The sequence below is a fragment of the Pan paniscus genome, chromosome 19 (genome assembly GCF_029289425.2).
Source record: "Pan paniscus chromosome 19, NHGRI_mPanPan1-v2.0_pri, whole genome shotgun sequence".
Classification (NCBI taxonomy): domain Eukaryota; kingdom Metazoa; phylum Chordata; class Mammalia; order Primates; family Hominidae; genus Pan; species Pan paniscus.
The window spans coordinates 11,323,684-11,344,484 of NC_073268.2; the positions used below are offsets into that span (position 1 = coordinate 11,323,684).

The window sequence follows — 20,801 nt, forward strand, 5'->3', positions numbered from 1 at the left end:
GGCTCACGCCCCAACACTTTCAGAGGCTAAGGCAGGAGGATCACTTGAAGCCAGGAGTTTGAAATCAGCTTGGTCAACATAGCTAGATCCCATCTCTACAAAAGAAAAATTAAAAAATGAGCCGGCCATAGTGGCTTGCACCTGTAGTCCCAGCTACGCAGGAGGCTGAGGCAGAGGACAGCTTGAACCCAAAAGTTCAAGGCTGCAGCAACCTATGACCGCATCACTGCCCTCCAGCCTGGGCGGCACAGTGAGACCCCCCCAAAATAAATAAACAAATAAAAATACAGCTGGAAGTAAGTCTTTATAAATTAAGACCCCTTTGAAGAAAATTATAAAACCTTGCTGCAGAGTGTTTTTAAAAATCTCAGCATGGCCAGGCGCAGTGGCTCACGCCTATAATCCCAGCACTTTGGGAGGCTGAGGCGGGTGGATCACCTGAAGTCAGGAGTTTGAGACCAGCCTGACCAACATGGAGAAACCCCATCTCTACTAAAAATACAAAATTAGCTGGGCGTGGTGGCGCATGCCTGTAATCCCAGTTACTCAGGAGGCTGAGGCAGGAGAATCGCTTGAACCCAGGAGGCGGAGGTTGCAGTGAGCCAAGATCACACCATTGCACACCAGTCTGGGCAGTAAGAGCAAAACTCTGTCTCAAAAAAAAAGTAAAATAAAAAATAAATCGCAGCAAGCGGAGTAGAAAGGCAATCTATAAAGATATCAATGCTCCCAAACTTAACCTGCATGTTTAAATTAAAACCCCAAAGAGTTTCTTCTGGAAATCTGAAAAATTGATACTTAAGAATTATCTGAAAGGATACAATCGATAATTTTTTTTTTGAGAGAGTCTTGCTCTTTCGCCCAGGCTGGAGTGCAATGGCGTGATCTTGGCTCACTGCAAGCTCCGCCTCCCAGGTTCACGCCATTCTCCTGCCTCAGCCTCCCGAGTAGCTGGGACTACAGGCACCCGCCACCGCGCCCGGCTAATTTTTTTTATTTTTAGTAGAGACGGGGTTTCACTGTGTTAGCCAGGATGGTCTCGATCTCCTGACCTCGTGATCTGCCTGCCTCGGCCTCTCAGAGTGCTGGGATTACAGGCGTGAGCCACCGCACCCCGCCTATTTTGTTTTTTTCTTTTTGAGATGGAATCTTACTCTGTTGCCAGGCTGGAGTGCAGTGGCACGATCTCGGCTCACTGCAACCTCCGCCTCCCAGGTTCAAATGATTTTCCTGCCTCAGCCTCCCGAGTAGCTGGGACTACAGGAGCCCGCCACCACGCCCAGCTAATTTTTGTATTTTTAGTAGAGACGGGGTTTCACCATGTTGGCCAGGATGGTCTCGATCTCTTGACCTCGTGATCTGCCTGCCTCAGCCTCCCAAAGTGCTGGGATTACAGGCGTGAGCCATCATGCCCGGCCACAATCTATCATTTTTTAAAAATAAGAATGAAAACTTGCCCTATCAGGCAAAATGTACTGCAAATCCTAAGTAATACTGTATTTCCAGATTAAAGGCACTACTGCAAAGAAAAGTGTAAATTTATTTAATACCAAATGTTTCCTAAGTTTACTTTTTGCACAATGCACAGACACTTTTGGGACAATGTATGGTTAAAAACTAATATTCTACCAACAGCTCCATGCTGCTCTAGATCATCCTGAAGGAAAAAGTAATGCAAAGTATGCTGGGTCTCCAAGTCCCAGGACTGGCTGATAGCCTCTCCCAGTGGATAGCAGGTCCTAATTCTCTTCTTCGAGCAGATTCTCTGATTTCAGCTGGGCCTTCCTGATGCTCTCCAAGTTCAGTTGTTGATATTTTCTTTTAAAAAAGCCACACTGAAACAAAGGAAGGAAAAGTCCAGTTACAGGCCAAAGATAGCCATCTGTTTCAGAAAACCGGCATTCTGGCTGTTGCCTAAATAGCCCCTATATTCCTCTGCTTCTCATACTTACTACTCCCTTCTCCTACCTTCCTCTGAATCTCTCCTGGAGAGTCCAGTCCTTCAAGACCTCTGGTGCTCATCCCTCAATCAGAACTGACTCCACCTTCCTCTGAACCCGGCTCTCCCGAGCAGTTCAACCTTTTTAACTTATTTTGCAAAGCATGATAATTTTGGGTGTACTGGATGTAATCTTATTTATGCAAAAATACTCAGTATAGCCTATGATGCTGAAGATAGAAGGAGACCAAGTACAGCTTCCTACATCAAGCTCATCATCTAGTAGGAAAAAGAGATAATTACAATACAGTGTGATGACTGCCATTTGGAAGGGTTTCCAGAAGGGAGCTCACAGCAAACACACAGAAGCCAGCACAGAGGACTCAGGAGTCTCCAGACCGCTTTCAGGGAAGACAGTGAGTGAAGTGAGCAGTCACGGAGGGCATTCCTGACAAGAAAAGCAGCCTACGCGTACGCAGAGGCACAAACCTATTTAGGGAATAGTTTGACTTGTTGGGAGAAAAAAGCAAGGCCAGGTGCTTATGCCTGTAACCCCACCACTTCGGGAGGCCAAGATGAGAAGATCGCTTGAGCCCCGGAGTTTGAGACCAGCCTGGGCAATATAGGGAGACCTCACCTCCACAAAATTAAAATTAAAAAATTAGCTGCGTGTGGTGGCATGCACCTGAGTAACAGTCCCAGTTACTCAGGAGACTAAGATGGGAGGATCACCTGAGCCTAGGAGTGCGAGGCTGCAGTGAGCCCTTAACTGTGCCACTGAGCTCCAGCTTGGGGGACAAAGACCCTGGTTTTTATTTTTAAAAAAAGAGGCTGGGAGTGGTGGTTCATGCCTGTAATCCCAGAACTTTGGGAGGCCGAGGCGGGAGGATCACAACGTCAGGAGTTTGAGACCAGCCTGGCCAATATGGTGAAACCCCGTCTCTACTAAAAATACAAAACAATTAGCCAGGCATGGTGGCACATTCCTGTAATCCCAGCTATTCAGGAGGCTGAGGCAGGAGAATCTCTTGAACCCGGGGTCAGGGCGGGGGGACGGGGAGGTTGCAGTGAGCCGAGATCGCACCACCGCACTCCAGCCTGGGCGAAAGAGCGGAACTCGGTCTCAAAAAAAAAAAAAGAAAAAAAAGAAACACTTAAGGGCAGAGAGGGGTAGCGGGCAGAGAGGAGAGGATCTTAAACAGCAGTAGAAGAGTTTGCACATTAAGACAGGGGAAGGCAAGGAAAAGATTTCAATAGGGGAACCACAGTCACATCTGTTTTAAGGCCTTACCGTTAAGGCCTCTTCCAAGTAAGTTATAAATGCTGGCCTAGGGTTGACCTTCTAGGCCCTATTGAACTCACAGGTAACCGAACATAACAGTAGTAAGTTCTGGGCCTTGAGAATAGGGAGGTACCAAAGAAATATATATAAAATCACTCTTTATTACTCAATTAGAGTTTTCTCTTTTCAGACAGATACTGTTTTACTCATTTGTCTAAATGGGGGTATGCAGTTGAAGGAGAAAAAAGTGGCCACGAGGCCAGGGCAGCTGCTCTAAGTCAGAGGTTGGCTGTCCTAGGGAGTTCTGTGCCCAAAACTAGAGCCCAGTCTTCCCTCACTGTGATGCCATGAGTAGAACTGACCTTGAACAGGATGACCAGAATCACGATCAACACCAGAAGTCCACCAACGCTGCCTTTAATGATGATAGGCAAAGAATGGTACTTCTCATCTTTCAGGAAGACGACAGTGATCTAGACAAGACAAAGAGATCGCCCAATAAATCAGGTGCAGCAAACGAGGAAAAAATCCTACATGTTATTTTAAGGAGCAAAATACGAGGACTTGGCAACAACCCGTGTATTGATCAAAGCTGATGACAGTAAAGCAAAAAGCTAGATATTCCCTGATGCAGCATTTTAGATCATCTAAAACTATCCAATCACCCAAATACTTCGTAAGAAACTATTCTGCCCCCTTATCTAGAAGGGCTAGGTCTGTTAGGAGATAGCGACCTTCTGTTAAAGATGCTCTGACAGCTTGAAAGAGGGTCCCACGGAATCCGGTCTCAACACAGGACTGTGAGGCTGTCACGCCGCTACACTGCTCTATGTCCCTGAGCCCCGTGCCTATGCTCTTTAAAATGATGACTTCCTTTAAATGATCTCCAAGTCCTTTCCAATTCCGTTCTGATGGCTCTTTTTGATCTTGCACAGATCCCTAAAGGCTTTGGTAATACACTTTCCCCACATAAAATATGACAAAAGTACTGGTCTTCCCCTCACCAGACTAAAAAGTGTGTATTACCTAAGGGACATAATAAATGCAAAATTATATCCATGTGTACTACTTGCAGAGCTCAGCTATTAGAAGTCATCCTCAGGTTTTGTTTTCCAAAGGCTCTCCCAATTTCGGGAGTCTAATCTCTCTTCTGGCAGGGCTCAGCTAGAAAGTTCAGGAGATGTGCTTCCTGAGACCCAGGTATGGCCCTTCCAAGTTGTGGCCAGAGGAAGTTCCCAGGACTTAGGTGGGGCCAGAGAGCCAACAAGACTTCTCTGCCTGCCCAGAGCAACCCTTCACGTGTATGTTTAAGCACCAAGGTCAGGGGTGCTTTGGAGAGGGTTCTGTACGGGGTGAAGGGCTGGACAAACTTACCTTTAAGGCCTCTTCCAATTAAGTTATAAATGCTGGTTGACCTAAAGTTGACCTTCCAGTCCTGTTTAGCTCATAGGTAGCTGAACTAAATAGGAGTGAAGTCCTAGGCTTTGAGAATAGGGAGGTACCATAGCAACAAAGAGGGAGGAAGAACAGAAAGAGGGCTGGAATATTCTTCTACAGGAGAAGGAGGGGGACTCAAGACCCTGGGTTTGGGAAGTGAAAGGAAGTCCCAAAGTGACTCGGGAAACAGGCCAGATCTGAGTAGAAGAAATGTCCCTATTTCTCAAAGCCACCTCCCTTTATCTTCTTCTAAACCCACAGATTCCCAAAAGCGCCCCGAAGATGCCCAGGTAGAGGTTAAGGGAGAAGCAGGGCACCGGGTACTACTGTTTGCAGCAAACACGGATGCTGGCCTGCCCAGGGGCCCCTCTCTCCTTTCGGATTTTATTCAGGAATCATCGTTGGTCTCAGGTGATCATGACACAGCTATTCTCCTTTGCCAGTGACTGACATGACATTGAGATCTCACTAATAACATGTAAGAGGACGTCTCCTGGGAGCTTTTGGAAACTGTTTCATCCCTGAAAAGGGAAGGCACATGAAGAAAAATCCAACATCCTTTTGCTACTGACTTCTTGCTTCCTGTTTTGTATCCTGCCATGTGAAAATACAGCATTTGGAGATGTGGCAACTTTGTGCTGGCCATGAAGGAATGCGTCCCCCACACGGCAGAGTACAAGGACCAAAGAAGCCAGGCCGTCGCCCCAGGCCGGCCTCCCTCACTGGATAAACAGCATATACCCTTATGCTGCATGAGCTGGATTTTCCCTTTCTTGTGGCTGAAATGCATTTGGATACAGTTTGTTTATACTCATAGAGTCACTGTAAGTCAGGGGCTTATTGTCAGGAACTACTTAACACTTTGCTTAGGATATTGGATTTAAAGAAAGGAATTTTGGGGAATGCATGCTATAGAAATAAAAGTATCAGTAAGTAAGAGGGGGAAACAACAAATTTAAAATGTGCACATAAGAAACTTAATAGTAACTCCTCCCTGCTGGGGGCATGGGAAGGGAGAAATGAAGGAACCATTATTTTTCATTTGGTACCATTCTCTGTATGGCCTGGATTTTCTTGCTATTACTTTTATTTGTTAAAATCTGGGCAGTGCAATAATGGGGCACTTCTATTTCTTCCATTTTCTGTATTTTCCATTTCCTTCTATTTTCTGTATTAGAAATACACTACTTAGTCGGGCATGGTGGCTCATGCCTGTAATCCCAGCACTTTGGGAGGTCAAGGCGGGCAGATCACCTGAGGTCAGAAGTTCGAGACCAGCCTGGCCAACATGGTGAAATCCTGTCTCTATTTTAAAAAATAAATAAATTAGCCGGGCATGGTGGTGGGCACCTGTAATCCCAGCTACTCAGGAGGCTGAGGAAGAAGAATCACTTGAACTGGGGAGGTGGAGGTTGCAGTGAGCCGAGATGGCACCAACAGACTCCAGCCTGGGCAACAGAGTGAGATTCTTCCTCAAAAAAAAAAAAAAAAAAAAAAAAAGAAAAGAAAACGAAATACACTACTTAAAAATAAAAGGAAATGTTATATTGGCATGTCTAGAGAATTGCTCCTTTCTCCTCCTCCAGGGAGGAAAACAGAGGACCTTATATTTAGCAATCCAGCATCACTCTCCTGACATTCCCTCTAGTAGAGAATCATGCCCAACTAAAGAGCTCAGAGCTCACAGATAGATCACCTCTGAAGCCATGTCCAGGCAAGGGTCAACAAGAATGAAAACACACGGTAACACACAAAGCATTCAGTCCACAAATCACAGGCATCAGTCTGACTTCTAGTCATACTTTTGCAAAAAGAATTCCAAGAGTTCCAGTATCTAGTCTAAGTCTTATAAAAGATTTATGCATTCCTGAGTACTGTTTAATACTATAACTAAACACTGATACAGCACACTAAGACAGTTACTGTATACAAAAAACAATTTCTCACTTAGGTAATTCATTTTATATTTATTTATTTATTTATTTATTTATTTATTTATTTTTTGAGACTGAGTCTCGCTCTATCACTGAGGCTGGAGTGGAGTGGTGTGATCTCGGCTCACTGCAACCTCTGCCTCCCAGATTCAAGCGATTCTCGTGCCTCAGCCTCCCAAGTAGGTGGGATTACAAGCACCCACCATCATGTCCGGCTAATTTTTGTATTTTTGGTAGAGACAGGGTTTCTCCATGTTGGCCAGGCTTGTGTTGAACTCCTGACCTCAAGTGATCCACCTGTCTCGGCCTCCCAAAGTGCTAGGATTACAGGCATGAGCCACCTGCGCCCAGCTGCGAAATTTTTTTTTTTAATCAATCCATTCTCAAATCAAAGTATATACTGCAGATTCCAGCCTAGTTATTTCAACTTAGAACTCCTCAGCTTAGGCCTCTTAATTGCCTTATTTCATAAGAAGCTGACTCACTCAAAGGTCACAAAGGCAGCGATGGCAGAGCCAAGATCAGAAGTGTTAAGGCTGAAAACAGGAAGAGGGCAACAGAATGTCTGTGGAGGTGCTCAAAGGTTAGGCACAATTTTCCTTGGGCACTACTCAGAAGCCAGCCAGGAATTACCTTAGTTCTGTGGTTCTCTGCATTCAGTCCCTCATATAGAGATTTGTTGAAAGATATTTCACCAAGGATCTGCAGTTCAGTTACATCTTTTAGTAACTAGAAGATGGGGAAAGGAATGAGGGAAACAAAACATATTTTAGACATGAACTCACTGTGTTTGAACAGCCTTCACCACCTTTCCCTTTAAAGGTATTCCTGGGCTTAGTTAATGGCCCTAACGTACACAACACTACATAAAGTTACCCAAACAAGACATCTGCAGTTATTCTTCAACTTCCTTTTTTTTTTTTTTTTTGAGATGGAGTTTCGCTCTTTCGCCCAGGCTGGAGTGAAGTGGTGCGATCTCGGCTCACTGCAACCTCCACCCCGTCAGGTTCAAGCGATTCTCCTGCCTTAGCCTCCCGAGTAGCTGGAATTATGGGCATGTGCCACCATGCCAGGCTAATTTTTGTATTTTTAGTAGAGATGGGGTTTTGCCATGTTGGCCAGGCTTGTCTCGAACTCCTGACCTCAGATGATCTACCCACCTCGGCCTCCCAAAGTGCTGGGATTATAGGCGTGAGCTGCCGCGCCTGGCCTTTTCTACAACTTCTTTTCCCTTGTGCCATCCAAAGTCAGTTCTTGACTGACTGACTTATTTTTGAGACAGGGTCTCGCTCCGTCACCCACGCTGGAGTGCAATGGCATGATCATGGCTCACTGTAGCCTCAACCTTCCAGGCTCAAGTGATCCTCCCACCTCAGTCTCCCGAGTACCTGGGACCACAGGTGCACCCCACCACACTGGGCTAATTTTTGTATTTTTTGTAGAGATAGGGTTTTACCATGCTGCCCAGGCTGGTCTCAAACTCCTGGGCTCAAGCAATCCACCCACCTTAGCCTCACGCAGTGCTGAGATTACAGGCATGAGCCACCACACCCAGCTTATTCATTTTATTTAACGTAAGAGATTTTTCCTTTTTTTTCTTTTTTTTTTGAGACAAGGTCTCACTGTTACCCGGGCTGGAATGGAGTGGCTCAATCATAGCTCACTGAAGCTTCAAATTCCTGGGCTCAAACGATACTCCTGCCTCAGCCTCCCAAGTAGCTGGGACTACAGGCATGAGCCACCATGCCTGGCTAATTTATTTATTTATTTATTTATTTTTAAGAAATGGGGTTTCACTATGCTGCCCAGGCTGATCTTGAACTCCTGGCCTCAAGCAATCCTCCCGCCTCAGCCTCCCAAAGTGTTGGGATTACAGATGTGAGCCACCACACTCACAATTCTTTTTTTAAAAATTATTTCTTGTATCTGTCCCTTTCTTTTCCACCCCCATTGCTACTTCTTCAGTTGAGACCTCACAAATGTCACCTGGATCACTGTAAGACATTAAACTTGATCACTTGATCACTAGTTCCCACTTTAGAATAAGTGATCAGGGAAGGCCTCTCTAAGAAAATAACACGTGTGGCCGGGTGTGGTGGCTCACGCCTGTAATCCCAGCACTTCGGGAGGCCGAGGTGGATAGATCATCTGAGGTCAGGAGTTCAAGACCAGCCTGACCAACACGATGAAACCCCATCTCTACTAAAAATACAAAATTAGCCAGGCGTGGTGGCTCACGCCTGTAATCCCAGCACTTTGGGAGGCCAAGGAGGGCGGATCACCTGAGGTCAGGAGTTCAAGACCAGCCTGACCAACATGGAGAAACCCCATCTCTACCAAAAATACAAAATTAGCCGGGTATGGTGGCGCATACCTGTAATCCCAGCTACTTGGGAGGCTGAGGCAGGAGAATTGCTTGAACCCGGGAGGCGGAGGTTGCAGTGAGCCGAGATCGTGCCATTGCACAACAAGAGCAAAACTCCGTCTTGAAAGAAAGAAAAGAACACCTAGGTCGGGTGCGGTGGCTCACGCCTGTAATCCCAGCACTTTGGGAGGCTGAGGCGGGCGATCACCTGAGGTCAGGAGTTCGAGACCAGCCTGGCCAACATGGTGAAACCCCGTCTCTACTAAAAATACAAAAATTAGCTGGGCGTGGTCGCCGGCGCCTGTAATCCCAGCTACTCGGGAGGCTGAGGCAGGAGAATCACTTGAACCCGGGAGGCGGAGGTTGCAGTGAGTAGAGATCGTGCCACTGCACTCCAGCCCGGGTGACAGAGCAAGACTCCATCTAAAAAAAAAAAAAAAAAAAAGAAAAAAAAAGAAAAGAACACCTGAACTAAATTTAAGAAGAAACCACCTAAGTGAGGACCTAGAGGAAGAGCAGTGTCAAGCAAAGGAACAGCAAGTACAAAGTCTTGTGGCCAGAATAATGCTGTACTGGCGAGCTAGAAGAATAGGACAGAATAACCCGATTATAAAAGGGGCAGTGGGAGAGAAAGGCGAGTACTAGGAGATGAAGTTGAAGAATTAAGCAGAGACCAGATCAAGTACTGCCTTGCTCTGGCCATGAAAAAAGTATGGATTTTAGTCTAAGTGTGCTCAAGCACCAGTTTTGTTTGTTTGTTATTTTTAATAAGCAGGGGAGTGGCACAATCTAATGTCTGCTCTTAGAAGACGGATAGCTGTTACGTGGGAATTATTTGTAAAGAATGTGGGAAAAGCAGAGGCAAGAAAGGCAGGCCGAAGGTTATTGCAACAGCCCTGGCAAGAAAGGGTAGCTTGAATTACAACGGCAGTGGAAATGGAGAGAAGTGAATGGGTTTAGGATATATTTTGGCCCTGAAATGGCAGGGCTTGCTGCTGGAATAGACGTGGGGATGTAGGAAAGGGGAGTCACAGGTAATCCCTAGAGTTCCTTGTACTGTAACTGGAGTATATCTCCCTCCTGAGGGTAGCTAAGGAACGGGTTGGGACAGAGGGTTGGTTTTTTGCACCAAAAGACCTATTTTGGACATGGACATGTTATGCAAAGATGCTATTATCTCTTCTAGGGGCGATGCCTGTGAGCAACTGGATAATCAAATCGGGAGCATTTCAGTCTCAAATACCTCCTCAGAGTGATCCAAGGAGATCTCTGCAGCCACGGTGACATTTTCTTTATCTGAAGCGATGACACAGCTCACTGAATGCCATTCTTCCACATGCTGGAAAAGCAAGGTCTAGTGAACACAATTCCTTTCCGTGCGGAAAGTCTGAAATCTTTAACGCTTCGGACACAGAGCATCGTAAGGTCCCAGAATAGAGGGTGTGAGCAATTTCAGCGCTCACCTCGGCCCAAGCAAAGCTCCAGCGGGAGCAATTGAGACCCAGGGACGAAGCTAGGGAGGGCCTGGCAGCCCCCGGCACTGGCCGGCAGGGGTAACCCAGGAAAAACAGTCTCCTGCCCTCTCGTGTCACCCGCTTCAGGCCCTCCGCCCTCCCCTGGCCTCTCGGGACGGCCGCGCTTACCTGAACCGAACTGTACGCACAAGCGCGCTCCTGACTCCAGGTGCACACCGTGGAGGCCTGAAACGAGAGCCATGACCGCGACGCGCTGAACAAACCAAGCCGCCAGTTTCTGTCCCGTCCCGGCCCCGGCCCTGGCGGGGTGCGCATGCGCAGGGCCGGGAGCTAGGACCCCGCGGCAGGCGGGCGCGTCCGCGTCGCACGGAAGTCTCGCGATGTTTGCGTTTGAACGTCTTGGCGGGTGCCGGCCATGGCGGCTTCGCTCCCGGGACCTGGGAGCCGGCTTTTCCGCACATATGGGGCTGCGGACGGCAGGAGACAGCGGCGGCCGGGCCGGGAAGCCGCGCAGTGGTTCCCGCCGCAGGACCGGAGGCGTTTCTTCAACAGCAGCGGCAGCAGCGACGCCAGCATCGGCGACCCCTCGCAGTCCGACGATCCTGACGATCCCGACGACCCCGACTTCCCCGGCAGCCCGGTGGGGCGGCGGCGGAGGCGTCCCGGCGGCCGAGTGCCCAAGGACCGGCCCAGCGTGACCGTGACCCCAAAGCGCTGGAAGCTGCGAGCTCGCCCAAGCCTAACCGTGACCCCAAGACGCCTGGGGCTGCGAGCTCGGCCCCCGCAGAAGTGCAGCACACCCTGCGGCCCGCTCCGACTTCCGCCCTTCCCCAGCCGCGACTCCGGCCGCCTCAGCCCGGACCTCAGCGTGTGCGGCCAGCCCAGGGACGGCGACGAGCTGGGCATCAGTGCCTCCCTGTTCAGCTCTTTGGCCTCGCCCTGCCCCGGGTCCCCAACGCCAAGGGACAGTGTCATCTCGATCGGCACCTCCGCCTGTCTGGTTGCAGCCTCAGCCGTCCCGAGCGGCCTCCACCTCCCAGAAGTCTCCCTGGACCGAGCATCTCTCCCCTGCTCCCAGGAGGAAGCGACAGGAGGAGCCAAGGACACCAGGATGGTCCACCAAACCCGCGCCAGCCTCAGGTCAGTTCTCTTTGGCCTTATGAACTCAGGAACCCCTGAGGATTCTGAGTTTCGGGCAGATGGGAAGAATATGAGAGAGTCCTGCTGTAAAAGGAAACTGGTGGTGGGAAATGGACCAGAGGGTCCAGGTCTGTCAAGCACAAGCAAGAGGAGGGCCACAGGCCAGGACTCTTGTCAAGAGAGAGGGCTTCAAGAGGCCGTCCGGAGAGAGCATCAGGAGGCCAGTGTTCCCAAGGGCCGCATTGTGTCAAGGGGAATAGACAGGCTGGAGAGAACTAGATCAAGCCGGAAGAGCAAACATCAGGAGGCAGCGGAAACCTCTCTCCTCCATTCCCACCGCTTTAAAAAGGGCCAAAAGCTGGGAAAAGATTCGTTCCCCACCCAGGACCTGACTCCTTTACAGAATGCCTGCTTTTGGACCAAAACCAGGGCTTCCTTCAGTTTCCACAAGAAGAAAATTGTGACTGATGTGTCAGAGGTCTGCAGCATCTATACCACTGCCACTTCTCTCTCTGGATCCCTCCTATCAGAATGTTCAAACCGGCCTGTCATGAACAGAACAAGTGGTGCTCCGTCCTCTTGGCACTCCTCCTCTATGTATTTGCTAAGCCCCTCAAACACTCTAAGTATTTCAAACAAAAAGGCATCTGATGCTGAAAAGGTTTATGGGGAATGCAGTCAGAAGGGTCCTGTCCCCTTTAGCCATTGCCTTCCCACAGAAAAACTGCAACGCTGTGAGAAGATTGGGGAAGGGGTGTTTGGCGAAGTGTTTCAAACAATTGCTGATCACACACCCGTAGCCATAAAAATCATTGCTATTGAAGGACCAGATTTAGTCAATGGATCCCATCAGAAAACCTTTGAGGAAATCCTGCCAGAGATCATCATCTCCAAAGAGTTGAGCCTCTTATCCGGTGAAGTGTGCAACCGCACAGAAGGCTTTATCGGGCTGAACTCAGTGCACTGTGTCCAGGGATCTTACCCTCCCTTGCTCCTCAAAGCCTGGGATCACTATAATTCAACCAAAGGCTCTGCAAATGACCGGCCTGATTTTTTTAAAGACGACCAGCTCTTCATTGTGCTGGAATTTGAGTTTGGAGGGATTGACTTAGAGCAAATGCAAACCAAGTTGTCTTCCTTGGCTACTGCAAAGAGCATTCTACACCAGCTCACAGCCTCCCTCGCAGTGGCAGAGGCATCACTGCGCTTTGAGCACCGAGACTTACACTGGGGGAACGTGCTCTTAAAGAAAACCAGCCTCAAAAAACTCCACTACACCCTCAATGGGAAGAGCAGCACTATCCCCAGCTGTGGGGTGCAAGTGAGCATCATTGACTACACCCTGTCGCGCTTGGAACGGGATGGGATTGTGGTTTTCTGTGACGTTTCCATGGATGAGGACCTGTTTACCGGTGACGGTGACTACCAGTTTGACATCTACAGGCTCATGAAGAAGGAGAATAACAACCGTTGGGGTGAATATCACCCTTATAGTAATGTGCTCTGGTTACATTACCTGACAGACAAGATGCTGAAACAAATGACCTTCAAGACTAAATGTAACACTCCTGCCATGAAGCAAATTAAGAGAAAAATCCAGGAGTTCCACAGGACAATGCTGAACTTCAGCTCTGCCACTGACTTGCTCTGCCAGCACAGTCTGTTTAAGTAAGCTAAATGTATCTTACTGCCCCGAAATGAGAGGAGACTGGTCTTGAAGCCTCTGGTGCTGTTTCAACCTCCGTCCCCACAGGAGGGTGGAACTCCCATTCTCACAGGTTTCCTGTCAGCTTTTCAAACAAGAATTTTGTTTCCAAATGGAAACTGAAATATTTGTTGAAATGTTTAAATTTGCTGATAACAAATGTTCTGAAAGAAGTAAACTAGCCGGGCGCAGTGGCGTGCGCCTGTAGTCCCAGCTACTCGGGAGGCTGAGGCAGGAGGATCGCTTGAGCCCAAGAGTTCATATCTAGCCTGGTCAACATAGCAAGACCCCGTCTCTATTTTTTTAAATAAATAAACTACGTGTGAAAACAAACGTTTATATTTATAAACCCTCTTTCTTTTTTTTTTTTTAATTTTATTGAGACAGAGTCTTGCTCTGTCACCCAGGCTAGAGTGCAGTGGTGCGATCTCAGCTCACTGCAACCTCCGCCTCCCGGGTTCAAGCAATTCTCCTACCTCAGCCTCCCGAGTAGCTGGGATTGCAGGCGTACACCACCATGCCCGGCTAATTGTTTGTATTTTTTAGTAGAGATGGGGTTTCACCATGTTGGCCAGGCTGGTCTCGAACTCCTCACCTTGTGATCCACCCACCTCGGCATCCCAAAGTGCTGGGTGATTACAGGAGTGAGCCATGGCACCTGACCTATAAGCCCTCTTTCTAATTGTCAGCAGAGTCCTTTCTGTAAATTCCTTTCCGTTTTTTGAGCCTTAACACTTATGTAGTCTGAGCAAAAAAAAAAAAAAAAAAAAAAATGCCCAGGCTTCAGCTTCATACTGAGCAGAGCCTGTTGCTTCAGGTATCAAGGCTAGCTTTGGGAACCAGACTACAGATGAGACAACTGAAAGCAAAGAGGCTGAGGCAAAGCAGAGACCAAAAAAGAGTCTCAGGGGAGAAGAAGGGAAGCTAGTAAGCAACTTATAGGGGGCAGTGTAAGAAATGTCACATGTTACATCACTCACACAGAGAAGCAGAATTTATCAATTTTCAAAGGGAAAATGTCTCTGTCTACTGACAAGGTTTTAATTTTTGCTTTTTTTTTTTTTTTTTTTTTTTTTGAGATGGAGTCTCACTCTGTCTCCCAGGCTGGAGTGCAGTGGCAGGATCTCAGCTCACTGCAAGCTCCGCCTTCCGGGTTCACGCCATTCTCCTGCCTCAGCCTCCCAAGTAGCTGGGACTACAGGCGCCCGCCACCACGCCCGGAGAATTTTTTGTATTTTTAGTAGAGACGGGGTTTCACCGTGTTAGCCAGGATGGTCTCGATCTCCTGACCTTGTGATCCACCCGCCTCGGCCTCCCAAAGTGCTGGGATTACAGGTGTGAGCCACTGCACCCGGCCAATTTTTGCTTATTTTTCCTCAAAGGGAGGAAAACTGACAGGTTGCTTTAAGAGCTGAGTGATTGAGAGTCCTTCTGAACAGGACTTCGGGAATTTACTCCTAATCTTTTCCCATGGTTAACTTGTCTTCACTCTGTTTCTAGAACTCTAGTTTTTATACTTGAGACTCTGTAGTCGCTGTGGAAAGAGGTGTGACTGTGATAAAGAACTGCCTTTAAATACCTGAGTCCTCGTCAGCTTCTTCACTGCTACAACCTGGAGACCTCGTAATTTGGTTGGGATGCAAATTTGCAACTGGTATTCTGCTCCAAAGAGGTTCTCCCCATGTACCTGCAAATTAAAATCAGAGTAGGAAATCAAAGCTGGTATTGCTTTGCCATCTACAGCTTTACAATAATAAGTACTTACATGGAAGAGGAATTGTTTGTGGTGAGAAAGCCCCTGGCCTGTGTTCACGTACATTATGGATGGTCTGCAATTGAGAGGACACGCGTCAGCCCTTGAGGAGTCTTTCTCCCTTTTTTGGAGACAGGGTCTCACTCTGTTGCCCAGGCTAGAGCACAGTGGAACAATCATGGCTCAGTGTAGCCTCAACCTCCCAGGCTCAAGTGACCCTCCACCTCAGCCTGCGAAAGTGTTGGGATGACAGGCATGAGCCACTACACTCATCCCTTTTTTTTTTTTTTTTTTTGATGGAGTCTTGTTCTGTTGCCCAGGCTGGAGTGCAGTGGTGCGATCTCAGCTCACTGCAACCTCTTCCTCCTGGGTTTAAGTGATTCTTCTGCCTCAGCCCCCAAGTAGCTGAGATTACAGGCGCCTGCCACCACACCTGGCTAATTTTCATATTTTTAGTAGAGACGGGGTTTTGCCATGTTAGCCAGGCTGGTCTTGAACTCCTGACCTCAGGTGATCCACCCACCTCGGCCTCCCAAAGTGCTGGGATGACAGGCGTGAGCCACCGCACCCGGCCTTCTCTTTTTGAATGAGCTCGACTGCTTTCAACTGAATACATTAGGACAGAGGGCACCAGACCTTTACCAGGAATGAGGCCGGGTGCAGTGGTTCATGCCTATCATCCCAGCACTTTGGGAGGCCGAGGCAGGCGGATCACCTGAGGCCAGGAGTTCAAGACCAGCCTGGCCAACATGGTGAAATCCCCGTCTCTACTAAAAATTTTTTAAAAATTAGCTGGGCCTGGTGGTGTCCACCTGTAGTCTCAACTACTCGGGAGGCTGAGGCAGGAGAATCGCTTGAACCTGGGCGGCAGAGGTTGCAGTGAGCCGAGATCGCACCACTGCACTCCAGCCTGGGTGACAGAGTGAGACTTCGTCTCAGTTTAAAAAAAAAAAAAAGGAGTAAAAGCTGAATGTCAAAATATAAAGTGGTCGTAGCGCAGTTGGGGTGAGGTGGAATATTTGAATTCTGTATCGTTGGGCTGGTTCATTTTCTAATTATCCCTCAAATGGCCTTACTCATCCCCTCCTTACTTCCCAGTCCCACAGCTGCCTTCTTCCCTCCACAGCGTCATATTAATTCCCTTTTGTAGCAAGACTAGTTGGCAATACACCTCCTTTGATGACCACAGTGGGGTTTCTGTGACCCAAATGTTAGCACCCTAGAGCCTGGGCTCTAAGCAGGTTCCTCTCAGGACAGTGTCCACATTCATCCTGACCACCAGCTCCATCTACAAGAGAGACAGCCCAAAGCTGCCCCCTGGGCGATGGAGTCACACCGCTGCTGGCCTCTTGGGAGTACTCACTTGGACAGAACTGCAACGAAGCCATGCCTGAATTGAAGGGTGTGGGTCTCGTTGGCCAAAGACCGTCTTTCATTGGAACTAGGAATAAGAGTGTTAGTTCATAGCACACCTGCTTTGTACATAGCAAGTGCTTCTTAAAAAGGGCCTCGCTCCGTTGCCCAGGCAGGAGTGCAGTGTTGCCGTCTCAGCTCACTGCAACCTCCGCCCCCCGGGTTCAAGCAATTCTCATGCCTCAGCCTCCTGAGTAGCTGGAATTACAGGCGTGAGCCACCATACCCAGTTAATTTTTGTATTTTTAGTAGAGATGGGGTTTCACCATGTTGGCCAGGCTGGTCTCAAACTCCTGACCTCAAGTGATCTGCCTGCCTTGGCCTCCCAAAGTGCTGGGATTACAGGCGTGAGCCACTGCGCCTGGCCATTTTTTTAAGTTCCAGGGTACATGTGCAGATGTGCAGGTTTGTTACATAGGTGAACGTGTGCCATGGTGCTTTGCTGCAGCTGTCAACCCAGCACCTAGTTACTAAGCCCAACACGCATTAGCTATTCTTCCTGAAGCTCTCCCCAACCCTGCCCCTCCCACAGGCCCCAGTGTGTGCTGTTCTCCTCCCTGTGTCCATGTGTTCTCACTGCAGAACAGGTGCTTCTGCACCTGGCTCCCCAGGGTCACTGGGAGTCAGATAAGAAAAGGCTCTCAGAGGCTGGGCGCGGTGGCTCATGCCTGTAATCCCAGTGCTTTGGGAGGCCAAGGCTGGTGGATCACGAGGTCAGGAGTTCAAGACCAGCTTGGCCAAGATGGTGAAACCCCATCTCTACTAAAACTACAAAAATTAGCTGGGCGAGGTGGCGGGCGCCTGTAATCCCAGCTACTCGGGAGGCTGAGGCAGAGAATTGCTTGAACCGGGAGGCAGAGGTTGCAGTGAGCCGAGATCACGCCACAGCACTCCAGCCTGGGCGACAGAGCGAGACTCTGTCTCAAAAAATAAATAAATAAATAAATAAATAAATAAATAAATAAATAAATAAAAGGCTTTCAGAGATAAGCAATTGGAGTTCAGAATTGTCTCTAGAAGACCACACTTAGAAGAATACTGATTTTAAAAGGGCTTCTCAGCCTCCACACTGTTGACGTTTCGGGCCAGTTAGTTCTTGGTGGTGGGGGCTGTCCTGTACTGCTCTGCGTGATGTTTGGCAGTATTCCTGGCCTCTACCCACCAGATGTGCTACTGAACACCCCCCTCCCCAAGTCATGGCAATCAAAACAGGCACAGCCTCTGGTGGGCAGAATCACCTCCCTTTGAGAACTCTCCCCAGCAGCGTTCCCCACCTTACCCCCCAACATAGAGGTCTTGCAGATAACAGAGCTATCCCAAGCTATTCCAAAGCTGAGTGAACGAGAACCAGAACTCCAGGGCTCATTCCACCAGGCTGTACCACAGTTTTACTTTGTGTGTGAACAAAAGAACATTTTCATTATCTCTGGTAACAAGAAGAGAAAGTCGAGTCCCTGCAGGGAAACAGATGCCTTCTGTGGGCTCACTGGGGTTTCCTTTCTCCCTGGGCTGTAAGGGGGCCGTTCCTCTCACAGCGTGCATGTGGCAGGGAGATGTCTTCCGAGGTCATAGCCTGACTCTGCTGTGACCCAGGCAGTACTTACTTGGTGACAGTCACAGTGATGTCTGCTGTCCTGTTTGGAAAGGCATTCTCCTCTAGCTGCCAAACGACTGAAACATGAGCCTATTTTAAAGGGGGAAAAAACGGTCAGTTGATTCTCTCTATGCCACTCACAATTCAGACCGCTAGCTACTCATGGAACAGACCTAGGAGACGATTCCTCAGATTTTCACATTCCTCACATTTTTCTAACACAGCATGTTTCCTTTCCCTTCCTTTTTTTTTTTTTTTTTTTTTTTTGAGAGGGAGTCTCGCTCTGTCACCCAGGATGGAGTGCAATGGTGTGATCTCAGCTCACTGCAACCTCTGCCTCCCGGGTTCAAGCAATTCTCCTGCCTCAGCCTCCCAAGTAGCTGGGATTACAGGCACGCACCACCACGCCCAGCTAATTTTTGTATTCTTAGTAGAGACGGGGTTTCACCATGTTGGCCAGGCTGGTCTCGAACTCCTGACCTCAAATGATCCACCCACCTCGGTCTCCCAAAGTGCTGGGATTACAGGCATGAGCCACAGCGCCCGGCCCCGTTATTTCATTTAAGCCTCAAATACAAATATGGAGTAAGCAAGGCAGGCGGCCTCATTCCCCTTTTACAGGTGAAGAAGCCACTTCAGAGATTTCCCACAGCACAGAGATGACAAGGGACAGCTCAGGGTTAATAACTTTTCGTCTTGGCCGGGCATGGTGGCTCATGCCTGTCATCCCAGCACTTTGGGAGGTCGAGGCAGGTGGATCACTTGAGGACAGGAGTTTGAGACCAGCCTGGCCAACATGGTGAAACCCCATCTCTACCAAAAATATTTTAAAAATTAGCCGGGTGTAGTGCTGCACGCCTGTAATCCCAGCTACTCAGGAGGCTGAGGAAGGAGAATCACTTGAACCCGGGAGGCGGAGGTTGCAGTGAGCTGAGACCGTGCCACTGCACTCCAGCCTGGGTGACAGAATGAAACTCCATCTCAAAAACAAACAAACAAACAAACTTTTTGTCTGACACGCCCTCCATACTACCCACGACTTCACTCTGCTTCACGGAGGTGAGCAGGCAGTTTATCTAGGCTGTGTACTGGAAAGCTCTCGTCCCCATCACCCCTACTTTCAGAGCCAGCTTAGCCACTGTAAGCACTGCTGAGGACACACTGCAGTCAAGCGAAGCGCAAAGCTGGAACCGAGAGATTCAAATGAGACTAAGATGCAGAAGACGCCAACTGCAGGGTGGTGAGAAGAGCGAATCAGTCCAAACCAACTCACAGATGACCTCTTGAGGACGGGGTGACCAATCCTGCAGTTCATGATCAGGACAGAAGCAACCGGCTGAGGGTCATCACACTGAATGTTTGGAGAGGGAGGCTGTTAACAGAGCAGATGACATTCTCTTAAAGAGCCAAACAAAACAAAACAAAACAAAAACGTGGTTTCCTCACAGCAATTCAGCAAACATTCACTAATTTTTCTGCCTGTCAGACACCCTGCCAGGATCTAAAGAAATAAAGTCCACTTGGTCCCTGTCTTCCTCACAAGCCGGACAGGCAGGGTCAGCAGTAGATCCCCGAGGAATTTAAATACAAGGTCGAAGGGGTGCTTCTGTGAGGGAGCTGCAGAGAACAGCAGTGGAGAAATATGAATTCCAACTCGGAGGAATTTGTAAGGTCTTCCTGGGGAAGGAGGCATTTGAGCTGGGCCATGGACTGATGCAAATATAACCCACAGCCTGGCTGGAAGGCCGGCACACACCAGCACTGCCACGTAGCCACCAGGGCTCCCCACCCGGACCCCCGAGGGGCAGGTGATGACTGCAGTGAGTTTTCTTAATTCTCCCAGGGACGGTCCATCCCTAGTTCCCCTCTAGATGCCTAGGAGATTGTTTTTTGCTCTTGTTTTCATTTTTTTGAGATGGAGTTTCGCTCTTTCGCCCAGGCTGGAGTGAAGTGGCGCGATCTCGGCTCACTGCAACCTCCACCTCCCGGGTTCCAGCAATTCTCCTGCCTCAGTCTCCCAAGTAGCTGGGATTATAGGTGCCCACCACCACGTCCGGCTAATTTTTTGTATTTTTAATAGAAACAGGGTTTCACCATGTTAGCCAGGCTGGTCTCGAACTCCTGACCTCAAGTGATCCACCCACTTCAGCCTCCCAAAGTGATGGGATTACAGCCATGAGCCACGGTGCCCGGCCTAGGAGATTGCTTCATTCATATAATGGATACTGTCCTAGCCCAAATAGCCTAAGATGACCGGGGACAAATCTACAGTCCAACAAATTCAAATTTATTGACTCACTGCAATGAGGAAAACTACACTTTGGTTTTGTTTGTTTGTTTGTTTGTTTGTTTTTGAGACAGAGTCCTGCTCTGTTGCCCAGGCTGGAGTGCAGTGGCGCAATCTCAGCTCACTCCAATCTCCACCTCCGGGTTCAAGTGATTCTCGTGCCTCAGCCTCCCGAGTAGCTGGGATTACAGGTGTACATCACCACACCTGGCTAATTGTTGTATTTTTAGTAGAGACGGGGTTTTGCCATGTTGGCCAGGCTGGTCTCGAACTCCTGACCTCAGGTGATCCGCCCGCCTCGGCCTCCCAAAGTGCTGGGATTACAGGCGTGGGCCACTGCACCCAGCCAAAAAGTACACTATTGTGTGTATCACTGAACAATGGAAAAGGCGGTTATTAAAGGACTCCAGGGAAGGGTGGAGTTCAGATGCAATGTAAATAAAGTCCTGTTTTGATGGTAAAGCAGGACTGAGTGTC

At 48.8% G+C, this 20,801-nt stretch overlaps 2 protein-coding genes across 2 annotated transcripts in view; one reads left to right on the top strand and one right to left on the bottom strand.

Annotated features, from left to right (window-relative positions):
• Window positions 1–1,520: 1,520 nt before the first annotated feature.
• The window catches only part of ITGAE (integrin subunit alpha E), an 85,141-nt gene continuing 65,860 nt past the window's right edge, over window positions 1,521–20,801 (bottom strand). Inside the window, exons 22-31 of the mRNA XM_055101598.2 lie at window positions 19,311–19,409; window positions 18,048–18,127; window positions 16,394–16,471; window positions 15,043–15,106; window positions 14,857–14,964; window positions 10,601–10,657; window positions 10,201–10,296; window positions 7,226–7,321; window positions 3,584–3,694; window positions 1,521–1,835 (exon numbers count right to left, since the gene is read on the bottom strand). Of these exons, the coding sequence (XP_054957573.2) occupies window positions 1,740–1,835; window positions 3,584–3,694; window positions 7,226–7,321; window positions 10,201–10,296; window positions 10,601–10,657; window positions 14,857–14,964; window positions 15,043–15,106; window positions 16,394–16,471; window positions 18,048–18,127; window positions 19,311–19,409 (885 nt within the window). The 3' untranslated portion in view covers window positions 1,521–1,739. The remainder of the gene's footprint in view (window positions 1,836–3,583; window positions 3,695–7,225; window positions 7,322–10,200; window positions 10,297–10,600; window positions 10,658–14,856; window positions 14,965–15,042; window positions 15,107–16,393; window positions 16,472–18,047; window positions 18,128–19,310; window positions 19,410–20,801) is intronic.
• Window positions 10,604–13,610, top strand: HASPIN (histone H3 associated protein kinase). The gene has a single exon (XM_003810227.5). The coding sequence runs from the start codon at window positions 10,848–10,850 to the stop codon at window positions 13,242–13,244; it is 2,397 nt and encodes a 798-aa protein (XP_003810275.1). The 5' UTR covers window positions 10,604–10,847; the 3' UTR covers window positions 13,245–13,610.

What these genes read in the sequence shown, in the direction of transcription:
- HASPIN (XM_003810227.5), top strand. Translation starts at nt 10,848, where the DNA reads ATGGCGGCTTCGCTCCCGGGACCTGGGAGCCGGCTTTTCCGCACATAT.